This window comes from Coprinopsis cinerea (genome assembly GCF_000182895.1).
Source record: "Coprinopsis cinerea okayama7#130 chromosome 4 map unlocalized cont3.4, whole genome shotgun sequence".
NCBI classification, from domain to species: domain Eukaryota; kingdom Fungi; phylum Basidiomycota; class Agaricomycetes; order Agaricales; family Psathyrellaceae; genus Coprinopsis; species Coprinopsis cinerea.
The window spans coordinates 2,766,753-2,791,369 of record NW_003307541.1 but is presented as its reverse complement, the minus strand read 5'-3'; the positions used below and the strand labels follow the sequence as shown (position 1 = coordinate 2,791,369).

Genomic DNA, 24,617 nt, shown 5'->3' with positions numbered 1-24,617 from the left:
TCGTTATTAGATGCTCTGTGCTCTCTTGAATTTGCTAGGATTTCCTTATTCTGTACACTTTCCACGGTGCATGAGGATGAGCCCAGGGCGCCTGTGTTTGTCGCGGAACAAAGCCTCTAATGATTCGAGTTTAGCGCCCATCAGAGATGACGTCACGTGTAGCGATCAGTACCGAATGCGGCAACTGGCTCGTGCGCGGCTGGGTCGACAGCAATGCTGGTTCTGCTTCGACGACGATGACCTCCAGTACCCGGTTGTCTGCTGAGCATCCTTTTCGGCGTCAAGACAAGCAAAGAACTCGAGAAAATGGGGATACATTGCAGTTGTGACCAAATGGCTCCATAAGCGATGACGGAAGGTTGAGAATCGAACGTGAGTAGGTTTGGAGTTTTGAGGGTGCAAAAACCGTGGCTAATTTTGGAGCAGTGAATGATTCTCTGACGCTATAGGGCTTGCCTTTCGTCTCTTGGACCTTGACCGGTGACCACCACATCTACCACAATATGTCCCACCTCGTTGAAAAATTCCCTATTGATCTCAACCAATTCAAGAAGTGAGTGCATAATACACAGCGAGCTCGAGGACTTCGCCATCGTCGTTGGCGTGGTGCTCAACGCCCATGTGTTCATCGATACAGGATTAAACTAGACCCCGCCCAGTCTGAACTGACTGAAGAACAACGCTCGGCGCTCAAGGCGAACACCCAGCTCTTGCGCGATGCGATTGTGTACTTTACGGCTACCGGCGCAGCGCGAGGCGTGAGCGGACACACAGGTAAGCACCTGGGATCGACAGGGATTCTCGCCATTAGCGTTTTAAGCCCGACTAATCTTATCTGCTGTTAGGCGGTGCTTACGATACAGTGCCTGAAGTGTGCATCCTGCTCGCCCTGTTTGAGGGTAATAAAGATGCTTATGTTCCCATTCTCTTCGATGAAGCTGGTAAATTTGGCGTTATCTATGTATCTACGTGATAGGCTGACCGGTCGTAAGGCCATCGTGTTGCCACGCAGTACCTCCTCGCTGCGATGGAGGGATCAATTCCGGCAGAACACCTCTTGAATTATCGTGCAGCCAACTCCAAACTTCCTGGTCATCCTGAACTAGGGCTTACCCCTGGAATCAAGTTTTCTTCGGGCCGTCTCGGTCACATCTGGTGCGGGTTTCGTGTTGGCTATTGTCACTTCACTGTGCTTATCTTGGGGCATTAGGCCTCTGGTCAATGGAGTCGCCATGGCCCATCGCGATAAAACTGTGTTCTGCCTTGGATCTGACGGGTCCCAGCAGGAAGGAAATGATGCTGAAGCTGCCCGCATCGCTGTAGCTCAGCACCTGAATGTCAAGCTCCTCATTGACGACAATGATGTCACCATCGCCGGCCATCCTTCTCAGTACCTAAAGGGCTTCGACGTTGCCAAAACACTTGAAGGACATGGCCTCAAGGTGGTCACTGTTGATGGTGAAAACATTGATAGCTTGTGGGGAGGCGTCTCCTCGGTCCTCCAATATGATGGACCTGCTGCAGGTTCGTCACTCGTTCACTTGCCCTCTCCAACCCATTTGGTCTGATTGGATCTCAGTCGTGATCAAACGTGTCATGGCACCTGGAATTCCTGACATCGAAGGAAGCACTCATGGACACGATGTTATACCCGTCAATGCCGCTGTCAAGTACTTCGAGAGTCGGGGGCTTAAATCATTAACCGGACTCTATGACGGTATCAGGCCCGTTCCAAACCCATACCTGTATATCGGGTCGACTAAAGAAGTTGGCGCCAATCGAGTTTTGTTCGGTGAAGCCGTAAACATGGTTCTTGATACCATGTCTAAAGAAGAAGCTGCGTCCAAGGTTATGGTCATCGATTGTAAGTTACATGAAATCGCTCCTATGACTACTCTCTAACGACGACTACCAGCCGATCTCGAGGGCTCTACTGGTCTTAAATCCATCCATCAAAAGCACCCCGAAGTCTTCGTCCCATCTGGTATCATGGAACGAAGCAACTTCTCGGCCGCTGCTGGTTTCGGCTTTGCACCAGACAAATTTGGCGTGTTCTCCACTTTCTCTGCGTTCCTCGAAATGGTGCTCTCGGAAATTACAATGGCCCGCTTGAACAATTGCAACGTGTTGTGTCACTTCTCTCATTCTGGTGGTATGTTTTCAGTATGTCCATGGAGTCCGATTCGGCGCTGATGACTTTCTAGTTGATGAGGTATGTAACTTGCGCTCAAGTCGCATGCTTCATTGTCTCTAACCCCACCCATGATGGCATGGCATGATATAGATGGTAAGTTCTCCGCATCTGTATCTGACTGCACGCTAACGCTTTTGCAAAGGCTGATAATACTTGCCACTTTGGTATGGTTATCATCATATTCCGTTCGGCGTTCCCTAACCGACTTTCCAGGAATCAACAACATGTTCGCCGATAATGGCTTGTCAGATGTACAGTCCTTCTTGTACTTCCCTGCTGACCCTGCCCAGATGGTTGCTATCGTCAAGAGGGTATTCTTTGAACGTGGGATGCGATTCGTCTTTTCGACCCGGGCCAAAGTACCCTGGATCTTGAGGGAAGACGGGACCAGGTTCTTCGAAGGAGACTACGAATTTGTTCCCGGAAAGGACGAGATCATCGTAGAAGGCAAGGCCGGATATGTTGTCTCCTTTGGCGAAATGCTCTATCGGTCCTGGGACGCCGTCTTGCGTTGTAGGCAGGAAGGCTTGGATGTGGGCTTGGTCAATAAACCATCCCTCAACGTCGTAGATGAACAGGTATGGTGTGCCGCTGCCGACACCTTGGCTAAGAACTCACGTTTACCTCTGCTCCCCAGACCATTAGGAAGATTGGTTCCAGCCCATTCGTACTCGTGGTTGAATCCTTCAATCAGAAGACTGGTGTATGTGCCCATTGTTTGTGCGCTGAAGCGTTCGTCCACTAATAGCAATTGGGTAGCTGGGCTCCAAATTTGGCACGTGGCTCTTAGAGCGGCAGCTTACTCCAAAATATGGATATATGGGTACCACTAAAGAAGGTGGCTTCCTACGCTTGCCTTCCTAACGTTACCTGTCTAAGCGCTCGATTCTAGGCTGCGGGGGACTTTGGGAGCAAATCCCTTATCAGAATCTGGACCCTCAATGTGTGTATCTCTCTGCTAAACCGTTCTGCCTCGATATCGCTCACCTTCGTTCATCGCAGCGATCATTTCCAAGATCAAGCAACTCACACAATAAGTGGTGTCAGACGTGTCATGCTCAGGAACGTAGCGCTATCTTTAACTGGAAGATTACGAGAGCCATCGTAGAGAAGTGGGAAGAAATGAACATGTACAGTATTGTGAAAAAGTTGTGGTTCTGACTGCAATCGCCTCGTCCAACAAGTGCGCTCCATTCGCTGACTGAAGACCAGAAAAAACGTCTGAATTGGGATAGTGGACGTGGCTTCGTGATATGGGACAGCCCACGGGTCCAACTAGCGTCGTAACACGTCCCCTACTCAAGCCTACAACGGAAGCTTGGTGATCCGATTACAGCTTCACGTTGCAAACAAATCCAGGGATGCACTCGACAGAAGGGTATGTCAGGGGCTGCTTCTCCCTAGTTCGGGGCCTTGCTGGAGCGGGTTCTCCTTTCGTTTGTTCGATACATCTCGGAGATACAGAGCGTCATGGAAAGATATATAAACAAGGCAGCCGGTTGTCTCATCCCCCAACTTCGCGCCCAACGATAGTTCTTCTCCACCATGGGATCTGCTGCCTCCGGTGCAACTGCCAAGGGCGCCTACGCTACTGAAGCCACCAAAGAGGACCCATACATCTACCAGCCAGGCTTCGGCAACCGCTTTGCCTCAGAAGCTTTGTGAGTTCATCCTCAGCAGCGTGTTGTGCATGAACTAACGACAAGCAGGCCTGGCGTCCTTCCTGTCGGACAGAACAGCCCCCAACGCGTCAAGTATGACCTATACGCCGAGGGCGTGAGTGTCTTCTATTCGCCTCGTCGCCCGAGCAGCAGTTGTTCATGATAACACGTCTTAGCTTACTGGGGCTTCTTTCGTTGCTCCCCGTGCCGAAAACCTGAGCGCGTATGTCTCCAACATACTCCACCTCTGCTTGTCACTGATCATCTTTGAAGATGGCTATACCGCATTCGACCATCTGTCGCACACAGAGGCTTCACGAGACTGCCTGATAACCCAGATGTACGTTAGCCCCTCTGTCGTCTTTTGGGATTGGACATGTACTAACAAATTAACGCCGGCCCGCTGATAGATGGAGTCTTGCTTCCTCCCTCTTAATCCGAAGGTCCACGTTAGTCCAACGCAGCTAGCTTGGCGGCCCTTCGATCTTCCACCCGACTCGGAGAAGGTCGATTTCGTGCAAGGACTGAAGACGGTCGCTGGCAATGGCGATCCAACGCTACACGAGGGATTGGCCATCCATATGTATCTGGCCAACACTTCAATGGGAAAGAAAGCATTCTGCAACAACGACGGCGATATCCTCATCCTCCCCCAGCAAGGTCGCCTGGACATCCAGACAGAGTTCGGGAGGTGAGAATAATCTTCTTCTTTCGTCCACCTTCGCGAAGAACTTGGGGTGTACTGAACCTTCCCATGATGGCCCTTCGCAGAATGATGGTCCGTTCGGGAGAATTGTGCGTGATCCAACGAGGGATGAAATTTAAGGTGGTTCTTCCTGACGGGCCGTCCCGTGGCTGTAAGTTCTTTTGGCCTCTTCGAACCAATTATGACTTTGATTTCTGAGAGTTTAATTCCATTCCAGACATCCAAGAGATTTACGGACAACACTATGTTTTGCCTGAATTGGGCCCGTTGGGAGGATATGGCCTGGCGAATGCTCGTGACTTTGAGCACCCTGTCGCTTCTTTCGATATCGACCAATCACCTTGGGAAAGTACGTACTGTTATGTCTTTCTTTTTGTCTGGGCTATGGCTAAGTTTACCTTTTGCTCAGTCATCTACAAGTGAGTAGAACTGTTTTTGCGGTGGTCACGACGGTGCTGACAAGGCTTCAAGGGTTGGCGGCCAGCTTCATCTCTGCAACCAAGACCATACTCCATTCGATGTTGTTGCTTGGACCGGAAAGTACGTCTTGGAGATATGTCACTTGGCCATTCAGCACACGTGCTTACTACCTTCTTCTAGCTATGTACCCTATAAATACGCACTCGAGAAGTTCATTAATGTCGGAAGTATCTCGAAAGACCACATCGATCCTTCCATCTTCTGCGTCTTGACCGCAAAGTCGAAGCAACCCAATGTTCCTCTATGCGATTTCTTGATCTTCAGTCCCCGATGGGACGTTGCGACTGACACATTCCGTCCTCCGGTGAGTCATCCGTTTCACGAACTTTACCTGGCAAAAGTATTCACCAATCCGTTGCTTACTACCAGTACTACCATCGGAACTCGTCCACCGAGTTCATGGGTCTAATCTACGGTGTTTACGAGGGGCGAAGTGACGGATTCCAACCGGGAGGCGCCAGCTACGAGACTGGTTTCTGTCCTCATGGAGGTAAGTCGCGGAGCGCTTTACGTCCTATCATGCTAAACGTATCGATTGATGACGCTTTCAGTCTCCTATGAGGAGTGGAAGAAGGCCACTGAAGACGAGTTAAAGCCTGTCAGAGTCGCTGAAGGAACGATGGGTGAGTGTAGGGTTGTTGAATGCCTCGCATCACATCTAACGTATCCCGATCCTCAGCATTCATGTTCGAAACTAGTATGATGCTGACAATCTCAGACTGGGCGCTCAAACGCACCGGAAAGCTCCACGGTGAGTGCCATGACGAAGTTCATCGACCGTCTGTTGACACCTGGCCTTTCAGAGCATGAGCCGGGTATGTGGGATGGCTTGAAGGGACGCTTCACCGAACACATCGACGAGATCAACAAGGATCTGAAGGCCAAGGGCTTGCCTCCTCTGGGGGTTTCCAAATGACAATTATGGAATTATTTATTGGCTTCTTCATCTCTCAAGCTTCCTTCTCTTCTCAAGTCCAAGGCTATCCAAGGATAATTCCGGCTTTGTGGTCGGCATATGCTCAGCATTCAGATTTCTTCATGTCCACTAGGTAGTTTATTCGAATATGCACGATACGTTACATCGCTTGCTATGATACAATTGCAGTGACTTTTCCTAACTAATAATACACGATGATGTTTTGAATTCTAAAAATACAGGTCAGGCTTTGAACAACGAAAAGTCTAAGGGAAACGTCAAGGATCGTGAATGTTTCGTGACGATGGTCTACACGGCCGTAAAACGTTGGACGAACGAATTTGAAGCGGAAAGTAAAGGGAAGAGATATGAAACGAAACGAGTGTTGAATCAAGCAGCAGAGGGAGCTTGGATTGGGTTAACTTGAAGAGCCTTGATTTGCTCTTTGACGGCTGATACATCCTTGATCTTGACCCTAAACGCGAATCCTTGTCGCACGAGACGATCGTGGTCAGCCTTGTGGTTCCTGCCCCGATTGTTACCGTGATGGCGCTTCATGGAGTCTTCACGAGCAAAGTCGCTGAGGCATTGAGGTGCAAGGCAAATGTATCGATGGGTTGCGTGGATGCTGGATTCGAGGTGTCGACCAAGGTCACCCTCACTGGTGGTAGTCTGACCGCAGGTGCTGAAAGGACAGTGGTAAAGGCCATTGGCGTAAAGGATGTCGTTTAGAGTGAAAGGAAGGTCTTCTAATACGATTTGGAGTTGTGTCTTCTTGCCCTTCCGCTCTTGCAAGTGGTAGCCGCCGGCGCGCTTTTGCTTCTTCCTGGGACTGGAGGAGGCGGAAGGGAGGAAGTCGCTGTCGTCGTCGTCGCGGTGGAACTCGTAATCCGAGTCGAGGTGAGATAACGATGCGGATGATGAGATAGGACTGTTGACAAATTCCGGCTGTGGGTAGAGGAAAGGGAGTGTGGAGGAAGGAGTTCGCTTGACGCTGGCTCGGCGAGGCAGAGGCGCGATATAACGTGAGGCGCGAGAATAGGATGAGATCGACTCGATGACTTCTGTCTTGACAGTAGCCGTCTTGGCCGCAGGTGTCTTGGCCGCAGGTGACTCGCGCACAGACAAGGGCCTAGGAAATGTGTGAATAAAAGTGACTATTAGTGAGGACTGATACACACCTTTTCAAAGGGGTAGAGGGAGCTGAGACGACATTGTCCCTACGAGGACGAGCAGGGGTTGAAGAGGATGGTTCAGGCTTGACCGAGACGTCCGCACGATACTGAGCGTTCACCCGTGCCATCAACGCGTCCTCTGCTCGCCCGTGGAACCGATCCTCCATGAGCAAGATCTGTTGGGGCCTGATGGTCTTGATCTCCCTTTGTGTCGAAGTTGACACGCGTGAACCAGGTGGCACGCGACGCGACTTGCTTGAAGATTTAAAGGGGTCGGTGAAGATGGGAGGGTCATCGTACAATCCGAGTTCCCGGTCTTGAGGCTCAGGCTCGAAGATTGACGGAAGTTGCTGCTCGTTGAAAGGAACGAAGGTGCCGAGGTTTAAAGGGAAGTCGTCATTCAAAGTGAAGACGCCATCAAGGCCGGTCAAAGGCGCAGGGCCAGCTGCGGCCTGGGTTGCGGAGGACGCAGGGACGGGAGGATAGTTGAATGGCTCCAGGGTCGCCGCGTTGTCGCCATATTCGGAGGATGGGAGCCAGACAAAATCCCCGTAGAGGTCGAGAGGAGGGAGGAAAAGCGCGGCGCTAAGGGCATCCCACTCGTCGACGAATTCCGATTGATTGCATTCTGCCATGTCCGCGCAACCGAGAATAAGGTTAATATAAAAGAAATTAGCAGGTGAAGGTGTAGAAGAAGTAAGAGTAGAAGAACGAAGAGAAGGAAAGACGGGCAGACCGAGGCTCTAAAGGTTGTTGATCAAGTCTCGTCGAGTCAATTTATCTACACGCCGGAGGCGATAGTGAACTCAAAGGGCATACTGATAGAACTTCTAGGTTAGTGACGTTGGAAAAATGCTGAAGGGGAAGTGGACATAAAGGCCCTTTGTCCAAAACCACTTCAATCCAAACCACGAGGTCGCAGCTAGTCCCTTTTAGGATCCTCCAAATTCTAGAGGCATTGTGCCCGGTGGCTGCCGCCTTTGAGGCCGTCATGAAGAGGTCGTCAAAACGCCGAATACGTTACTTTCGTCGCTGAATAAACCTTCGCTCTCAAAGCTGGTGTAGAAACGAAATCGCTTCCAAGCCAAAGAACCTGGTTTCCGCAAAAGGCCAGCCGGAAGCCACGCGGTCGCTTTGTTGGGTTTCTGAAAGGAGGGTTGTCAAAGCTTTTCACTTCTGAGATCGACATCTGCTCTTTAGGTGATCTGTTGAAAAGAAAAGATCAATATTTCGTTGTATGTTGACTGCAGGAATTTGGCCTCAATACCAGAGCCTAAACGATGATGGAAGACCGAAAGCGACCCAGTGGACAACACGGAATTCGACAATCGAGCCCTGGGAAAGCTTCTGCCGAAGTCGCCGGACTTGCCTCTCATGCCTAGCTGATGCCAGATGTCTATTGAGTAGTATGTGTTCGACGTTCAAGTCAATGAAAGACTGAGTACTGGGTGTGCGGATAATCATCCTTGGTTACACTTGAACAAATGCACATATGAGAAAAGCTTCAAACAATTTTATCCGAACCTCTAGAGTCACCCAAATTCTCTGATCCCCTCACACTCCAGATCATCCCATAGCGATACCGGCTGGTTTCAAGTGCCCTATCCAGATCCGAAGTCCCCAGAATAGTCATTCTGCTAGATTCGCCTCCTCCATCGAAGCTAAACGTCGTGTTCACCAAACTGTCTGTAGTGGCCGAAAGGACCCCAGCCCTCCGCTGCGCAATTTGATGATTCACCCGAGTCAGCAAGGCAGATCTGCGGCTCCCAGAAGTCCAATGGTGGAAAGAACTCGTAGTTGGCAAACCGAACTGTCCCTGCCTTTTGGCCGGTCTTCGTACATCCTGATTCTCTTTATCGCTGTCGCCTCGTCGATGAAGACCCCGAGACTCGACTCCGACAGTCATGTTGTCATTGTCTTGCCCACCATCCGGAGGGTTATCCGTAGAAAGAGTAGCACCTCCTGAAGCCCTATGAGCAACACTCGATCCAGATCCCGAAGCAACGACACCATCTTCGACTTCACTCTGCTCAGACTTCTCCACCGACGAGATACTCCCAGGCGGGCCGTTCACAACGCGAAGCCTACGCGGACCGTTCGAAGACCCAGCTCGTGAGGAAGGGTGAACATATGGCTGTGCGATCCTATCGGGAACGAAATTCGCACTGAGAGGGATTGGCCTTGGGTCAGAAGAATCGATCCCGTTGTCGTTATCGTTCTCGATTTGTCGGGGTGAATACGTCAAGGGATTGGGCAGGAAAGTCTCACCATCAGGGTTGGTCATCATTCGGGAAGGAGGCAAATCGTTCGATCCAGTCCTCATCGTAGACATTGTCGACCCCCTGTCAGGACTGGAGTTCTCTGGAAGTCGGGGTAAAGGTGGTGGTAGCGCTGAAGGCCCAGATGCAGATAGTTCACCATGGCCAGGTTTTCCAACAATAGACGGAGAAGCGCTGGAGATAGGACTTGATTGGTAATTCTGGCTTTGCGCGCCTTCGATAATATGTCCTCGTTCACGGAGGAATGTCGGGTTATGAGCCACAAATATCTTTCGGTCAGTGTTGGTCCCGTCGTCCTTGAACAGAGATGGGAGAGTAGGAGAAGAAGATCGAGAGGGTGGAGCTGGAGCTTCCTCTGGTTGTGCCTGACGTTGGAGAGCGAATATCGAGGGATTGTAATAGTTCTGATCGGAAGGCGATGTCGGTACTTCTTGGCCGGAAGTGGTTCGTCGAGATCTTTCTGGTGGGAATGGTTCGAGTGTCGAGTTGTCGTTGCGACCAGAGGAGCTCTCAAGAGGTGCAAACGGTGTAATACTGGCGACGGCGGACGAACTTGCATGTGGAAGCTCAACGGGAAGAGGGTTGGTCAAAGACGGATTGGCGAGGAGTGGTTTTGGAGTCACAATAGCATTAGTGGAATCCCCGTTGTCGGACGGAATGAAAGGGTTACTCCTGCTGTGGTCGTCCCCGCCAGATGCGGCAGAAGATGGGCCATGCGACGTGTACGACCCCCTGGGCGGTGTTGCCACAGGATAGGCGGGGTCGAGTGATAGGTACGGCGGAGGAGGAGAAAAGGAATCAGGAGCGCCTGCGGCACACAGTCCTAGGCCTAGCGAAGTCATGGAGGCACGCATGTCGATGTACATGTCGAGATCGAAAACGTCTGCGTACTGGAGCGAATTCTTCCGCCATTGATCATCGTCATCTTCGTAGAAGGACCCTTCAGTGCCATTCGTAGCGCGTCGTGTATCTTGCGGAGACTGAGGAACAGCTTCTCGAGGAGTGCTGGTCGCTAGAGGAGGACTGGTATCGGTTTCCACGCCAAGAGAAGAGTCAGGATCGCGGCGCTCGAATGGCGAGGTTGTCATCGCCCATGCGGGCGTGTCGGGTGCTTCTCCTTGGGTAGGGACGAGAGGAGAACCAGTGGTAGTAGCCTCTACCGCTGGACGTCGTCCGAAGGCGAGTTCGGTAAGAGAGTCTGTGAACACAAAATTATCTTTCGGCGGCGTCGCTTCGGAGCTGTCGTCTGATCTGCAGACAACCTCGGCAACAAAGTCTTCTGGAAGCAGGCGAGCCACGTCGCTTGTATCAGGAGAGTCTTGGCCGACAGAGTTGTCTCGAGTTGGCCGGGAGTCGAAGCTTGTCGTGTTTGAGTTGGAGGTACCTTCCCAAGAAGAGATTGTCGTATCTTCGTCGTCTTCGTCCTCGTCGTCCAGAACGAATGAAACGGAGTAGGATACCGGTCTGCCCTGCCAATGGTGCCTTCCGTAATTTCTGCTCTCTTCGCTCGGGGTAGAAGGGGTGATGATGACGCGGGGTAAACTGCGGTTGACCTCCTTGCGTTTCGGGTCGCTGATACCATGGATTGAATCAACAATCGCAATAATAAAGGATCAGACAAGTAACTTACGCCTGCCAGGTTCTATCATCGCCTATATCTACCTCTACTGGCGGAAATGGGTACGGGAGTTCGGAGAGTTCGCGTTGTCGACGACGATCTTGGTTGCCTTCACGATTTCTTTTGACTCTAAGCGCCCTGCCTTGCTTCTTCATTTTCATCCGGAGACTTGGATGGGGTAAAAATCCAATCTGCCTTGCTTCTATGGGAACATATTAATGAACGCCGACTGGAAATAGCTCATGGAGCACACAAACCGGGATCATCGCCCTCTTCCAGAGCGGTATCTTCATCTCCGCCAACCTTGTGGCGTTTGGAGAGAGATGGAGCAAGGTGGAGAGCAATCTTCCGTTTCTCTGGGTGGTGGGACGGCGTCGGCAAGCCGGGTTTTGGGCTCGTGAAGACCACCAGAGACAGAATGAAAGTCCAGACGCGATGTACCCAGGCTAGTGCTTTCTGTTTCCAGGTATCGCCTTGATGCGGCATCTTAAGACGGATATAGTGGGGCGATGTACGACATGGGCGACCTCCAGATGCGGACAGAAAAGCAGAACCAAGAATCGAGAGGTTGGCATTTTTCAATCCCATCTTGAGGCTGACTGTAGACAGACGCCCTCCAGTCGGTTACGGTCGAGTCTGTTGACACTATTCCAGCCAGAGGCTCTCATGTCCGTGTCGTCGCAGGCCATAGCGCCCTTCAGATGCATTTCAGAGCTATCCATTTAGGTCGTCGGCGGCATCGAATTCTGAAGAGAATGATAGTTCGGAATCAAACTTGTTCGAGAACGGAAACTAACCCCGTTGCGTGACTTAGCAGGTTAATTAATAAATAATTGCGAATTTCCCACCCCTTTTGGGAATTTGGTGTTCTGTCATCTTTTTGTTTTAGACCATGACTTCCGGACGTCGTTCTAGGTCAATTGTCAAACTCTGACCATCACCAATAGGGCATCTGAAAGCTCACGGCCGGATCCGTATTATATACCCCAAAGGGCGCTCGAAAATTTGCCTGGTCTTTTGTTTTCCGCCCACCACGACGACCACGTTTCCTATACCCCGGGCGCTTATAACAACGGACACGACATGGCTGGTGTGACGACGAGGCCCTTGCGGACTCATACGAGACGACAAGAAGTAAGATTCTTGCTCTGCTGGATCAGTTTTGGCTTTGCTGAACACGTTGGCAGTCCATCTCCAAATGCAGGTCCCTACCGTCCCTCCAGTTCTCTTCGGACGGGTCTACGGAATTTACCTGTTCAAAGTGTGGATTGACCAACTCCCTAATTCCGATATGTCTCTGGTGCTACCAAACGCAAGCCTCCGATGACGATGCCAGTACGCACAACAAACGCGTCAGTTGGAATATTGTATCGACTCTCACGAACCGAGATACTCCATACGGTCGTACTGCGACCGACGAACCACCACTGTTATCAAAGACATCTATAACATCACTGCAGACGTCAGTGCGTCCGGGCCAACGCCCAGCCCAAGAAGTCATGGGAGAATTAAACAAAGCCGCGGATGATTCAAAACCGCGCAGCTTGGGGCTTGTGATCGCTGGCTCACGTACCCTTCCCGCCGGCGAACGACTGCCGACTCGCGTCGTTGGCGACGAACGAGGCCTCTCCAAGGAGTTACGCGACAACGCGTCCACGCGCTCTGGAACACCCCATCGCGAAGACGACGAGCTTAACCCTCCAGTTGCTATGGTGCGTCCAAAGTATAAAGTCGTACGGCATCCTCTCACCGTGGGTTGGTTGGTTTATTTTCAGACCCACTCGACGACGACGCCGCTGACACCCTGTGCGGAGGCGGGATCGTCGACTACCACCAACTCTTTCCACAAAGGAGCTGGCTCCTCGACTCGTTCTTCCATTTCCTCAACTTCACGGCATTTACGATTTCGTTCCAAGTCTTTGTTTTCTCTCGCCGCCGATTCCTCGTCTGCCCCTGCTTCATCGTCCAACCTCACGACTTCTAATTCTTCACCTTCAACTTCGGCCACTGCAAGTATGATCAACGCCGCAAAGGCACTGACCAGAAGGCTTTCGTCCACCGCCCTACGCGCAGCTATGGACACATCCAGTGGCGGCTCTGTTGGCCAGGTATCAGCCATTCCCGAGGGCGAACATGATAATGTTGACCAACTTGACGCCGGGCGAACCTTGCGCCGGAAGAAGCGACTGGGCGGCCCACCACCTGCTCGCGCCTCTCCGACCCCACCACACACTAGTACGCTGAAGAAGCGCGTCAGCGCCGCGACTTTGAACGCGCCCCAACCGATCGCCGTTTCCTTCATGCTCGGCCAACGCCCAAGTACGCCCGAATCAGAACAGTCCCTGCCTTCTCCTGTCATCATCGGAATTGAAGGAGAGGGGCCAGATGCCCCGCCAATGGACAAAGGAAAAGGAGTTGACACGCCAGTCGAACATGAAGACCATGGTAGCCGTGTTTCAAAGCCACCGCTCTCCGATACGACCTTGGCCGATGACCGTTCTTCGACTCCAACAAACTCGACGCCGCCCTTGCAATCAGAAACCACGACCGCCATGTCTTCTCAAAGATCGTCGATGGAGCCGACTCCAACCAGTTCGCAAATCGCCATGCCTACCCTGCCTTCAGTACCGAGCCCGACCTCAACGAGAATTGGTCACCCGAGCCGCCCCTATTACAGTGCCATTCGCAAACACTGCATGTCCAGCCCAGCCCCCATCACGGCTTCCATTTCTCGACAAACATCCTCACCTGGAGGCTCGCCCACGAACTCGCGACCCACTTCGTCCACGATTGGCGGCTACCATCCGCCTTCCTCCTTCGGAATGGATTCTGTTCCACCCTTCGCGAGAAGACCACTCTCGATGGGTGCAGCGCCGATACATTCAACCCCGGCCATCAGCAATGTCATCGCAGCCCATTCCCATTCTAGTTCCGTGGTCTCGATGATCGGGACGCAGGGCATGAGCGTCTTCGATTTGGAAGATGACGATGGAGTGTTCGAAGACGACGATTCACCAACCGGGACTTCTGCCCCTCCTTCATCTTTCAAGCCTAAAGGATCTGGAACGGGCGGGAGGAAGTCAAGCAGTCTTTCACGTGCATTTGGCATGGGTCACAAGAAGAGAAGGACATGGTCCTCCGGGCTCCTCTCTGGTGACAATGAGGCCTCTGCACCTCCGTCCAGCTACTCGGGTAGGCCCAGCGCGGGTGGTGCTCGAAGAGGGAGCCAAGGGCCCAGTGTCTCTGTTCCGATTGGCGGATCGATGAGCGGAGAGACCGAGTTGCGGATGTCTTTGGCAATGATGGAGCAGCAGGAACGAGAGCGGCAACAACTACAACAGCGGGAGGCTGCTCAGTCGGAGATCCCAGTGCTTCAAGGCACCCTCGGTGCGCAGCGTGATCAGAAATTCCGCTTCCGACGCACAATGGAGTTCCCTGCCCACCAAACTTCCGCTGCCGACGATGACGCCAACGGGAGGGGAAGGCGGCGATCCCCAGAGCGACAAGGCACCCCGCCAGGTTCTCCTTCCAATTCTGGTGTTCTCGCTCGCGTTCGAAAGTTCAGGAAAGGAATTATCAAAGGATTCTTAGGCTCCTCAAGTGGGGGTGGTAGTACCTCGGCTGCTGGTGCGGCCTAATTGGAATAATCTATTGGAAGTCCAAGGCCTATGCTCCGGTCTGTTGGCTTCCTCTTCGCTTTCGATTTGATCTTTTTGCTTTCTTTCATCGCCTAATTTTCTTGCTTCACGACCCATTATTAATCTCATGCAGTAACGACTTTTCATTTCTACCAGTACATATTGACTTTCCCATTCATTTCTTCACAACCTCAACGCTACGCGTCTAGCATCTACAATCATGCATTTCTCGTTCTGCATATACATACCTACATAGTACTACCCACCATGCCGCTTTGCTGTCCTTGTTGCTCGTTTCTTTCTTAGGTTCATGTCTTCATTTCACTCTTGACCACTTGTGGACCGGCATGCCTAACTTTCATTGCTTTGCACTGCAATTGTACTACATATAATGTCCTGGATGAATCATTGGTGTTTTTCAGTATCTCCTAGCGGGTTCAAGGTGAATGAGGCGACACCTCACGAGTATTCTGGCAGTAAGAAAGTGTCTACGATTTGCCCCTAAGTATAGAACGCTTTCCCGCCATCAATCTCGTTGACCTTGCGTTGACCGGGTCCGAGTGCGAGGATTCGCCGGTACCTGCAACCAAACCATGACCATGAGTATCACGACTTGAACACGTACCTCCACAAACTCCATACCCAAAATGCTCGGTTGGTCTCCAGTGCATCGTACAAACTTGCCAATACTGAACCCCTAATCGCTTTTCAGTCGTAGGCCTCACAGGTGGAATCGCCACCGGGAAATCAACCGTTTCGACGCTCCTAAAAGCGCGAAACATACCCATCATCGACGCTGACCTGCTCGCCCGACAAGTCGTCGAGCCTGGCACCCCCGCTCTCGCCAAAATTAAACAAACCTTTGGCGATGAGGTGATACTCCCGAATGGCGCGCTGGACAGGAAGAAGCTGGGTTCCGTCATTTTCAACGACGAGGCCAAGCGGAAGCAGCTGAACAATATCGTGCATCCTGCTGTGAGGAAGGCTATGCTTTTTGAGGTGGTTAGGAGTTGGGCGAATGGGGAGAAGTATTGTATTTTGGATGTTCCGTTGTTGATCGAGGGGCCGTTGTGGAGGCTGGTGGGCTTGGTTGTGGTCGTTTATTGGTATGTTCGTTCGTCTTACCCGCTGGCCTATTGGCTAACGCCATTCTCTAGCTCTGAAGAGCTGCAACTGCAACGTCTAGTTTCCAGAGACTCGTGTTCTCGTGAAGACGCGCTCTCCCGGATTCATTCACAACTTCCCATCGCCGACAAAGTGGCCTATGCAGACGTTGTCCTCGACAACTCGGGAAATAAGGCAGAACTCGAGAAGCAGGTTGACGCTCTGGTTCAGAGGCTGGACAAGGAGGTCGGGTGGACGTGGATTGTGGGTTACATGTTCCCTCCGTTCGGCTTTGTCTCTGCCATCCTTGTGTTGCTCTGGCGCTTCTTGAAGACCTTGGTCAAGCCACCATCCAGGAGGGCGAAGACGGACTAGGGACTTGCTCGATGCTCGATGTATTCTTGTTGTATTCTACAGAGGACAACTAATTTATTTCCCCTGGCCCGACCTTCGTTCGTTGAACGCTGTCGCATGGTCACAGATCTTTTGAGGATACGAGAGTCTTTTTGTGTGCCGGTTGGGTTCGAACTCGCGGCCTCGGGGCCTTGGCGCCAATGTCAATAGACGCCCGTGGGTCACTTTGAACGCCATGCTTCGCCCTGCAGGAAAACCACCGACTGCCGAGCGAAAACATTTATTCTGGCCTTTCATTCGTGGGCGAAAGGTTGGGTGGTAGCTCTCATCACCTATGTAAGTATCGAGTTTATTGGTACATATATGATACATGGTCTAGTACTCAGTATCAAGAAGTTGCTGGGTATTGGGTATGTGTAGCATGTACAGTTGTGCGAATCGTTAGTGTCGTGTCTAGTGTCTAAGATTAGGAAATAATTTAGAAACAGGAGTCCGCGGGGGAGTTTCTGTGTGCCTGCAGCGCTACCACAGTCCCCACCACAGCTTAGAAGCTTCGCTGGGGTGCACACCTCTGCGATGTTTCTTCGTGTACGAGTACAGTCGCCTGCCAAAGAGACCGATAGGGTTGCAGTCCTCGAGGCGAATTTCATCTTCATGTCGTTTGGTCAAAGACGAACCCGCCGAGGGGCGGCGAAGGCGACATGCCTTCTGGGGAGTGAATATGGGTTCGGGATTGGAGGTAGGTCCCACTGGAGAAGAGGAGGAAGAGGGCGAAGGGGAAGGGGAAGGGTCGGCCGGGACAGCAATGACAGGTCCCACTGGTGGAGGAGGTCCGTCGAAGACAGTTCGGAGGACAGGGACAGGTGCACCAGGTGCAGGCTCGGGAAGAGGGCTGGTGATGTAGGAGTCTTCGAAGATATCATCTTGAGCCCCGTTAGAAAAGCCGTAAAGATCGTTGTAGACGGGAGGCGAGTGGGGCCCTTCGAACATCTGCACATCGAGCGTTAGCAATGTAAATCTGATGTAGGGTACAAGGGTTTAACTCACATTGTTGCGTTCGGCCTGAACCCAATAGAAGGGGGTCTTGGCGCCAGCGGTGCAGTTACCCAAATCGTTCGTGAATCTGCCGCGCTTCTCGTCTCGCCCACACCTCCTAGCAACTCGACTCTTCGCGACCTTGACGTTTACATTCGCCTCTGCGCCAGTAACATCACATCGGAAACCGTTCATGTAATTCTCCTCTCCACCTCCGTTCTCGCTGTGAACCCAGAAGAAAGCGCAGATGCATCCACCTTCGGGGCAGGGTGGCATGCGCTTGGGAACTTGGAAGTCGGTGAAGCGGTTCCAGACGCAGGTGTGGTTTACGCTGAATACGGTGAAGTCTTCTGGGGTGACCTCGTTGACATCGCTCTTATAGGCAATCGCCAACGCACAGCCCATCGCGTCCTCCTCGTTGTGAGCGTGGAAAGCGATTGACGGTGAATTGGGGCACGGGTTGTTGGGGTCGTTAGGGTCGCGAATGTCTCCTCCTTCAGAGGAGGCGTGGTAGGAAGTGGCTGATTTGGTGCAGGCAATCTCGGCTGTTGCAGCGGACCCGGCTGGTAGCAAGAACTTGTCCTCAGGGTGAGGCGGGAAGTCGAGGTGATTGTGGAACCACCATTCATTGAACGTCATGTCTCGGAGAGGGGATACAGGACGATTATCGTACGGAAAGTCCTTGTCGGTGACATTGAACCCCCACATACTAGGGTGAAAGAAAGCTGTAAAAGAAATGAGATTACGGTTACACAGAAAAATGGTTTGAGAACTTACCTGAGTGAGCAGTTACGCTCGAAAGCAAGGAAATCAAAGTAAGTCCATAGATAGCGATCATCTTAGTCTGTCGTGTAATAGTCGTAATGCTCGTCTAGCGAGTGTGGTGCATAGAATAGTGTGGACTATCCAGTAGTCTGTCTAACCAGTTAGACGCTTGAAGATAGAACCGAGCAAGAAAATGAGGGGGCAACGGGGAAAATCGCAAAAGCGTCATCGATGAATCCAACAGGTTGGTTTAAAAGGCTGAATACAATGCTGCGATGGTGGACAATAGCCAACGAAGAGGACAAAAGGATTCGCGGGTGATGTGGCTGTGTTACGTTGTCAAGCGCTCGTAGAGCGTGGGACTGGTTACGTACGACCCTTCAAGGTCAAAATTCGAATTGACGCGTTTTGCTACCCAGAACGGCCGTATCGAAACGCGAACCTCTGAGGTTTGTCGCATACTTGTGGGAGGAGGAACAGTGACCTTACCGCACGTGTCACAGACAGAATAACCGAGCGCTTAAATAAATGGTGGTCGGCATGAAAACGCCGTTTCTGACGCCCCTGGCGCGATTCGCTGTCCGACTGAGAGCGTGTTGTATTCCCAGACAATGACTGCCACCACAGAAATCGATGCACAAATATTCCAATTGGCTTGCTGCAGCCACCATGGATCTTATCGAAACTTCCGTTTGTCTGACCACCCTTCAAAACAAAGTTCTTTTCCTCCGACCACGAGTAGGGTCCCATGAAGCTGCAGAAGCGTCTCGCGAGGCTACTGCAGGCTGTACCTGTCTTCTGGTCTGAAGATTCCATTCTCTCGGGCAACGATTTCTGGATAAAACGGTGCGTAAGTTGCCGCAATTTTTATCGGGCGAGGAATACTTACGCAGCGCGACATGCCTAGAATGGATCCTACACATTCCCAAATTCCCCATCATGTTCCACAGTCCTTCGTGTCCGATCTCTGCCCAAACACCTCTGATCTCGCCTTCAGCATTAAATCCCCAAATCTCTGTGGCCGTCTCTGCGACTTCTTTCCCGCAAATCTCTGAGATAACGCCAGTGCGCGCATTCGCCAGCCTTTTTGGAGTGTTAGTGCTACCTTGAGGCGGACAGGGTATGCTTACCCAGTGCAGAAGACGACGACGTCCGCCTGCTCTTCGCTGCCATCCTCGAACCTCACGCCGTTTTGGGTGAACGCGACTACGCTCCCGTTTCCACTTCGCACTTTGATACGACCATCGATGATGGCCTGGCTCGCTCCAAAGTCTACCGTTCGTAGTCAATTGCGGAGTCTCGTTTGCAAACCGCTGGCCAACTCACCAAAGTAATATCCTCCACCCTTATCCCACACCAACCCAAACAGCCCTGTCCCTCTGAACCCATGATTCGTCCTGAACCCCTTCTCGTTCAACTTCTTAATCAACTCCTCGTCGACCCCTCCCTCACTCGAAAGCGACACCGCAACTCTTCTGTTCACTCCTGCCAAACCCCAGTTGCACATCAGGCTCATGTTCAAGAGATCAGCGATGTCTGTTGGCGGAGCGGTTTCCGAATACAGTCCGCTCAGAAGCACGCGCGTTGCAGTTCCGGAGATGATGTAGGTCGACGAACGTTGGTACATTGTCGGGGTGATTCCGTGGCGAGCATAGTCGAGACAAAGGTCATGAGCTGGGAGGAGGACGGTCAGAGTCTGGTTGGTTAAGGAAGGAATGACGCGTACCGGAGGTACAGGCTCCAACCACTAGCACTTTCTTTCCGGCGTGGTCAAGCGCTGACTTGTGTTGGGACGAATGCAAAACGGTTCCTTTGAACTTGTCCTGGAGGCCAATCGTTAACACGCTCCGTGTGGGTGGTGGTGGAACTTCACCTTTCCTGGGAGGTCAGGCATGTACGCTCCTCCAACGAACCCAGCTGCAAACACCACATGCTTTACTGTCAAGGTATGCTCCTGCTCTGTATTCGGTATAACGTATGGTTAACGGTGCTCTTCTTCGGATAGCAGAGAAGACCTACCCTTCCCTGCATTCTTTGCCACGACCTTGACTGTCCACAACTTCGATTTGGGATCTTGTACCGCGCTCGTAACGGTCGCGGACGTCCATACGTTCAAGTCCATCGCGTCGGCGTACGATCGCAGCCAGTTCGCCAGCTCCACAAATCCTCAGACTGGGAAGGGAACTCGATCGGGAGGATTATAATCATACCTTCTGCGCTGGAGTGTAGACTGGCCAGGTATCCGGGAACCTATCCCCCGGTCAGTAACGATCCGTCACCCAACGGAGACTACAAACGCACGGAATGTATGGCAGGTGGTCGTACCCTGCCATAAACTGATTAATACGCGACGCAAAATCATTCTTGACCCACTCACAGACTGGATCGTGCAAACACAAGGCCTCGTATCTTTGTCTCCACATGTCCCCAACATGCTCGTTCTTTTCGACCACCAGGGCATCATCAACCCCCAAGTACTTGAGGCGCGCGGCAACGGTCAGCCCAGATTGACCACCTCCGATGATCAGAACTGTTGGATTCTTCCTTTCTTTGGTCGGTGTGGAGAATCCGTCTACGATGGATTTTCGCTGTTCCTCCCATGGTGTGGTCGGGGTTTCCGTCTCGTTGTGAGGGTAGAATGCGCGGTTGGGTCCCCTGCGTTCCGGATGACCGTGAAGAGACATCAAAACGGTCAGGATGGTGAAGGACTTCCATACGACTGTCACGTCTGGGGGACACCTATTCGAGTCGAGCTCACTGAAATTCCACGAGTTGACACTCACCTCCTCCACCCCCTTTCTGAATTTGAGGGACCAGCCTTACGACACCATGGCATCCTCCGACTTTGGTATCGAACGTGAACAAGAATTGGATCCAGGCTACATCGGGGAAGAGTTGTTGGAATTGGGGTGGTGGAGCGTCTTTTAAGCTCGGGTCCGCTTTGGTTCCATCGATTCCTGCCAATTGAATGTTACTGAGCTTTGCGTTCTCCAATCTGTCGTTCAGGAATTTCCTGATCCTTGACGAGTTCTCGAAACTCCGATAGTCCCAGGTTAGGGCTAAAACGTCCCGCCAGTATGAACCCAGGCCTGGAGTGGAATTGGTATCCTCCCCGCGCATGAAAGCGCTGTCGAAATCTGATTCCAGAATCAGTTCGTCCAGAATTCTGGAGATGTTAGGTGGAGAAGCAGAAGCATAGTTCGCGAACTTGTTGAGCCATGCCTCTGCTATGGCCGTCGCCTGCGCTTGGGAAATGGAGGAGAGATGGTTTGAAGCGACGAGCTTTGGGTCTGCATTTGGGTCGTTTGGAAGCGAGAACCCGAGTTTGTGCAGAGTGGGGAGACTTGCTTCGGCGGGGTGTGGAGACGGGTCTATAGCCATTGTCTTCAGATTCTCAGAGTAGGTTGAGTTGGGGGTTGGGAGGAGAGATAGGCGAGCACCCTTAATAGCTGTCTATAAATGCGACACTATCGATGGATGGCTCCATCGCAACATTAGATAACTTCATCGACACCAGATAGACAATAGATCGCAGCCGATGGAGAACGGAGTGGGGCAAGGAGGCGTCTCAGGGTTTTCCTTTCCGAGTCCCACTCCTGACACTGGACAGTCACTCTCTTGCTCATAATTAGAAGGGTTCTTTGATGCATAAAAGGAAGGGCGTCTTGGAAGCGCGTTTGTGAGCGCCTTATGACCTCCTCAGTGGCAATGTTATGGCCGATTTGGGAAAGAGGCTGTTTTAATTAAGCAACTCGAGGTCAGCTGGTACGATATCGATGACAGACCCCAAGTTATCAGTTCTCCAAGTCTGCTCTTTGCACGTTTGCTTCGAATTCGAGTTACAACGATATAAATGTCTGTTTCAACAGACATTCGTGGCCCGCCTAGCTCAATCGGATAGAGCGTCAGACTTTTAGGGCCGGCCGTACGACCAATCCATCTGAAGGCTGCGAGTTCGATCCTCGCGGTGGGCTATCTGGATGTGTTTTTGCGCTCTCCTCAGAGACTTTAAGTTGTCGGCAAAGGCACCCCCCAGGTCGATAATTGTATTGCTCTGTAGCGGTCTGATGCTAATTTTATTCAACTTCTACATATGCTCTGTTTTTAGTGCAAGATGGGTGTTCGTCTCTGTTCGCTCGTTTACAAGCACTGGAATTGGGGCCACGGCGGTCGCCGATCAAACATTCCCACTCCTGCTTTTTAGGTCCCAGCAGGTTCTGGGCAATGGATTGTCGTTGACGAAAGCCACCACGATCAAGGACGACCACCAGATCAGCAGCGAATCAATCCATGTAACCACCTTATCGTTTTTCTGCAACAGCCGTTTACGACACGGCATAAAGAGAAGACTTCTCGCCTCAATGCGGTTGGCTCGGAGCTTTCAGCTTCATGCTCCATCCGACAGTGGATCCTTGGGCGCCCTCGAATCCATAAACGACCAAACCACCCCAAACGCGATACTGGGCCCAGAAATCTCCGGTAATCCTTTACACAGAACCTCTGACGTGTGGTCACTCCACCACATCGCCCGCTACAGCAAAGCCTTCGTTATTAATTTGTCTGACTGGCGATTGTTTCTCGTTGGCGTTGACAGTACTAGTCCGAAGGGGATACGTCCGTTGAAGCTCTTGAAGCTTCGAAGCCTTATCTGGCAGGCCCTCCTGGGGAAATATCCACGATCTACGTAAACTCGGGATCTGCGAGGGGTACATAACCTTCTCAATCTCGCTTGCTTTCGCTTTCTGAATCTCTATGACCACCAGCGTGGAGAGAGCCACCACAATGGAGCAAGCTGTGCCAGCAGCCGTATCCTCGCCCTCGACACTCGCAGACGAGCGCGCGCCTTTGCTGCAGCGAGAGAATGGAGAGCAGAAGCGCACGCCGCTGCCCAAGCTGCAAATTGCGATCATCATCTTTCTGCAAATCAGCGAGCCCTTGGCCAGCCAGTCGATTTATCCTTATATCAACCATGTGGGTGTTCTGTGCTCGTTCTGTTCGACAAGATGTTCATGCAACTCGCGTACTTTGTAGCTTATCAGGGAACTCGGAATCACGGGCGGGGATGATAGGAAAGTGGGATATTATGCTGGTCTCATCGTGAGTCTTTCCCCTCCCGCGTAAAAATGGGCTTCGCTCACTGATATGCCACAGGAATCCCTCTTCTTTGCGACAGAGGCCATGACTGTGCTGCATTGGAGTCGGTTTTCGGACCGCGTAGGTCGAAAGCCCGTCCTCTTACTCGGTCTCCTCGGAAGCATGACTTCCATGCTGTGTTTCGGCCTTTCGACGACCTTTTGGGGACTAGTCTTGAGGTCAGTCCTGTGAACTCGTCTCTCAACATAACTCTGCTTATTGTTTCGTTTCAATTCAGTCGTTGTCTAACAGGCTTGTTGAATGGGAATATTGGTGGGCCTTATCGGAATATAGTTTAGCGGTGTGTTGGAGCGCTTACCGCGTGTCTGTCAGGTGTTATGAAAAGTGCTTTGGGGGATTTAACCGACCCCACGAATAGGGCAGAGGCATTTGGTCTGCTGTCGCTTGTCTGGGCTACGGGATGCACACTAGGGTCAGTGACCGTGACGTTACTGACTGACCCGCCCTTTCTAACGCTTTGGCAGTCCATTCCTGGGTGGATCCCTTTTCCGACCTCATGAACGCTTTCCGACGGTTTTCACCTCTCCATTTTGGAAGAAGTATCCCCATTTTTTGCCCTGTTTGGTGACTGCCGGGTATCTGGCTGTCGCATTCTGCGCAACGCTTGGATTATTCAAGGAGGTAAGTCGGTATGCCGGGATGGGTTTGCATGGACTGACATTTCTCTGCCTGTAGACTGTGAAGAATTCAGAGAGGCAGTCGAAAAGACTCCCAGACGAGGCCGTCGATGAGACGGCAGTGACTCAACCGAAAGAACCCAATGCTTCAGTTCCTTTACGGGAACTGCTTGTTCATCCCGTTCTGCTTTCAGTGTCCAATTATGCTTGTCTCGCCGGCCTCAACATATGCTTATATGCACTCTTGCCCCTCTTCCTGACCATGCCCGTCGAAATAGGCGGACTTGGGGTTTCACCACCAACCATTGGCCTCACGCTAGGCATTTATGGCTTTGTCAGCGGAAGCCTCCAAGCCCTCTTCTTCGCTCGAATCGTTCGTTACTTGGGTGCACGGAGAACCTTTGTGACGAGCATGTTCTGCTTCATTCCCGCCTTCCTGCTATTCCCCATCATCAGTCTCATTGCGAAACACTACGGGATAAACTTCCTCGTATGGGCTCTCATAGGTGCGATGTTGTTGCTGCTAACCATCGTCGATATGGGCTGGGGTATGTTTTTCCTTCTCATTCTCGGTATTCCCGTGCCTGACTCCTACATTTTCAGGGACAATCTTTATGTATGTCACTTCATCTGCACCTAACAAGCGGTCCCTTGGTGCGACGAATGGACTAGCACAAATGTCGGTCTCGTTTGCACGCGCAGTTGGACCCGCGTTTTCTACGTCGCTGTTCTCGTTCTCAGTCCAGAACAATATTCTGGGGGGATATGGAGTTTACCCGATCGTAGCATTCTTTGCCTTCCTCGCTTTGGTTCTTGCGACGCGTCTCCCTTGTGATGTTTGGCCGGAACCTGAAGGAGATGAGGAGTAGTTTGTACGAGTCTTTTGTCACGTTAGTGTCTCCTATTTTGATCTGTACCGAT

The 24,617-nt window shown here is 51.8% G+C and overlaps 9 protein-coding genes and 1 non-coding gene across 10 annotated transcripts; 6 read left to right on the top strand and 4 right to left on the bottom strand.

The window, feature by feature from the left end:
• Positions 1-498: 498 nt before the first annotated feature.
• On the top strand, positions 499-3,371 carry CC1G_06175 (transketolase). Its single transcript, XM_001836536.2, has 14 exons — positions 499-553; positions 638-774; positions 846-941; positions 993-1,155; positions 1,211-1,524; positions 1,580-1,864; positions 1,916-2,152; positions 2,205-2,212; positions 2,337-2,358; positions 2,408-2,772; positions 2,832-2,897; positions 2,954-3,032; positions 3,087-3,137; positions 3,197-3,371. The coding sequence occupies exons 1-14, from the start codon at positions 504-506 to the stop codon at positions 3,229-3,231; spliced, it is 1,908 nt and encodes a 635-aa protein (XP_001836588.2). The 5' UTR covers positions 499-503; the 3' UTR covers positions 3,232-3,371.
• A 368-nt stretch (positions 3,372-3,739) lies between these two features.
• On the top strand, positions 3,740-5,957 carry CC1G_06174 (homogentisate 1,2-dioxygenase; the record flags this gene model as incomplete). Its single annotated transcript, XM_001836535.2, has 13 exons — positions 3,740-3,855; positions 3,904-3,970; positions 4,032-4,195; positions 4,310-4,546; positions 4,585-4,712; positions 4,779-4,910; positions 4,971-4,980; positions 5,033-5,101; positions 5,162-5,345; positions 5,411-5,531; positions 5,593-5,664; positions 5,721-5,792; positions 5,845-5,957. The coding sequence occupies 13 exons, from the start codon at positions 3,740-3,742 to the stop codon at positions 5,955-5,957; spliced, it is 1,485 nt and encodes a 494-aa protein (XP_001836587.2).
• A 390-nt stretch (positions 5,958-6,347) lies between these two features.
• Positions 6,348-7,767, bottom strand: CC1G_06173 (hypothetical protein; the record flags this gene model as incomplete). Its single annotated transcript, XM_001836534.1, has 2 exons — positions 6,348-7,089; positions 7,139-7,767. 2 exons carry the CDS (start codon positions 7,765-7,767, stop codon positions 6,348-6,350), a joined length of 1,371 nt encoding a protein of 456 aa, XP_001836586.1.
• An 869-nt stretch (positions 7,768-8,636) lies between these two features.
• Positions 8,637-11,515, bottom strand: CC1G_06172 (hypothetical protein; the record flags this gene model as incomplete). Its single annotated transcript, XM_001836533.2, has 3 exons — positions 8,637-10,983; positions 11,042-11,231; positions 11,287-11,515. The coding sequence occupies 3 exons, from the start codon at positions 11,513-11,515 to the stop codon at positions 8,637-8,639; spliced, it is 2,766 nt and encodes a 921-aa protein (XP_001836585.2).
• Positions 11,516-12,528: 1,013 nt separating this feature from the next.
• Positions 12,529-15,089, top strand: CC1G_06171 (hypothetical protein; the record flags this gene model as incomplete). The annotated part of the gene is made up of 1 exon (XM_001836532.2): positions 12,529-15,089. One exon carries the CDS (start codon positions 12,529-12,531, stop codon positions 14,665-14,667), a length of 2,139 nt encoding a protein of 712 aa, XP_001836584.2. The 3' UTR covers positions 14,668-15,089.
• Positions 15,090-15,314: 225 nt separating this feature from the next.
• Positions 15,315-16,236, top strand: CC1G_06170 (dephospho-CoA kinase; the record flags this gene model as incomplete). Its single annotated transcript, XM_001836531.2, has 3 exons — positions 15,315-15,321; positions 15,380-15,773; positions 15,825-16,236. 3 exons carry the CDS (start codon positions 15,315-15,317, stop codon positions 16,144-16,146), a joined length of 723 nt encoding a protein of 240 aa, XP_001836583.1. The 3' UTR covers positions 16,147-16,236.
• A 411-nt stretch (positions 16,237-16,647) lies between these two features.
• Positions 16,648-17,998, bottom strand: CC1G_06169 (hypothetical protein; the record flags this gene model as incomplete). Its single annotated transcript, XM_001836530.1, has 3 exons — positions 16,648-17,115; positions 17,173-17,885; positions 17,938-17,998. 3 exons carry the CDS (start codon positions 17,996-17,998, stop codon positions 16,648-16,650), a joined length of 1,242 nt encoding a protein of 413 aa, XP_001836582.1.
• Positions 17,999-18,700: 702 nt separating this feature from the next.
• Positions 18,701-21,306, bottom strand: CC1G_06168 (flavin-containing monooxygenase; the record flags this gene model as incomplete). The annotated part of the gene is made up of 11 exons (XM_001836529.2): positions 18,701-18,759; positions 18,815-19,008; positions 19,056-19,197; positions 19,252-19,599; positions 19,652-19,748; positions 19,799-19,884; positions 20,061-20,155; positions 20,227-20,251; positions 20,303-20,653; positions 20,709-21,052; positions 21,134-21,306. 11 exons carry the CDS (start codon positions 21,304-21,306, stop codon positions 18,701-18,703), a joined length of 1,914 nt encoding a protein of 637 aa, XP_001836581.2.
• Positions 21,307-21,803: 497 nt separating this feature from the next.
• Positions 21,804-21,899, top strand: CC1G_20097. The gene has a single exon. It is a non-coding gene; the product is annotated as a tRNA-Lys (tRNA).
• Positions 21,900-22,539: 640 nt separating this feature from the next.
• Positions 22,540-24,565, top strand: CC1G_06167 (hypothetical protein; the record flags this gene model as incomplete). The annotated part of the gene is made up of 9 exons (XM_001836528.2): positions 22,540-22,631; positions 22,689-22,896; positions 22,957-23,022; positions 23,077-23,237; positions 23,297-23,331; positions 23,392-23,491; positions 23,544-23,700; positions 23,755-24,244; positions 24,300-24,565. The coding sequence occupies exons 2-9, from the start codon at positions 22,708-22,710 to the stop codon at positions 24,563-24,565; spliced, it is 1,464 nt and encodes a 487-aa protein (XP_001836580.2). The 5' UTR covers positions 22,540-22,631; positions 22,689-22,707.
• Positions 24,566-24,617: the final 52 nt, after the last annotated feature.

Excerpts from the sequence above, each read along its gene's own strand:
- CC1G_06175 (XM_001836536.2), top strand. The coding sequence starts at position 504 with ATGTCCCACCTCGTTGAAAAATTCCCTATTGATCTCAACCAATTCAAG. Across the intron at positions 1,865-1,915 it reads CAAGGTTATGGTCATCGATT|CCGATCTCGAGGGCTCTACT; the intron begins GTAAGTTACATG and ends GACGACTACCAG. Across the intron at positions 2,359-2,407 it reads TGATAATACTTGCCACTTTG|GAATCAACAACATGTTCGCC; the intron begins GTATGGTTATCA and ends CCGACTTTCCAG.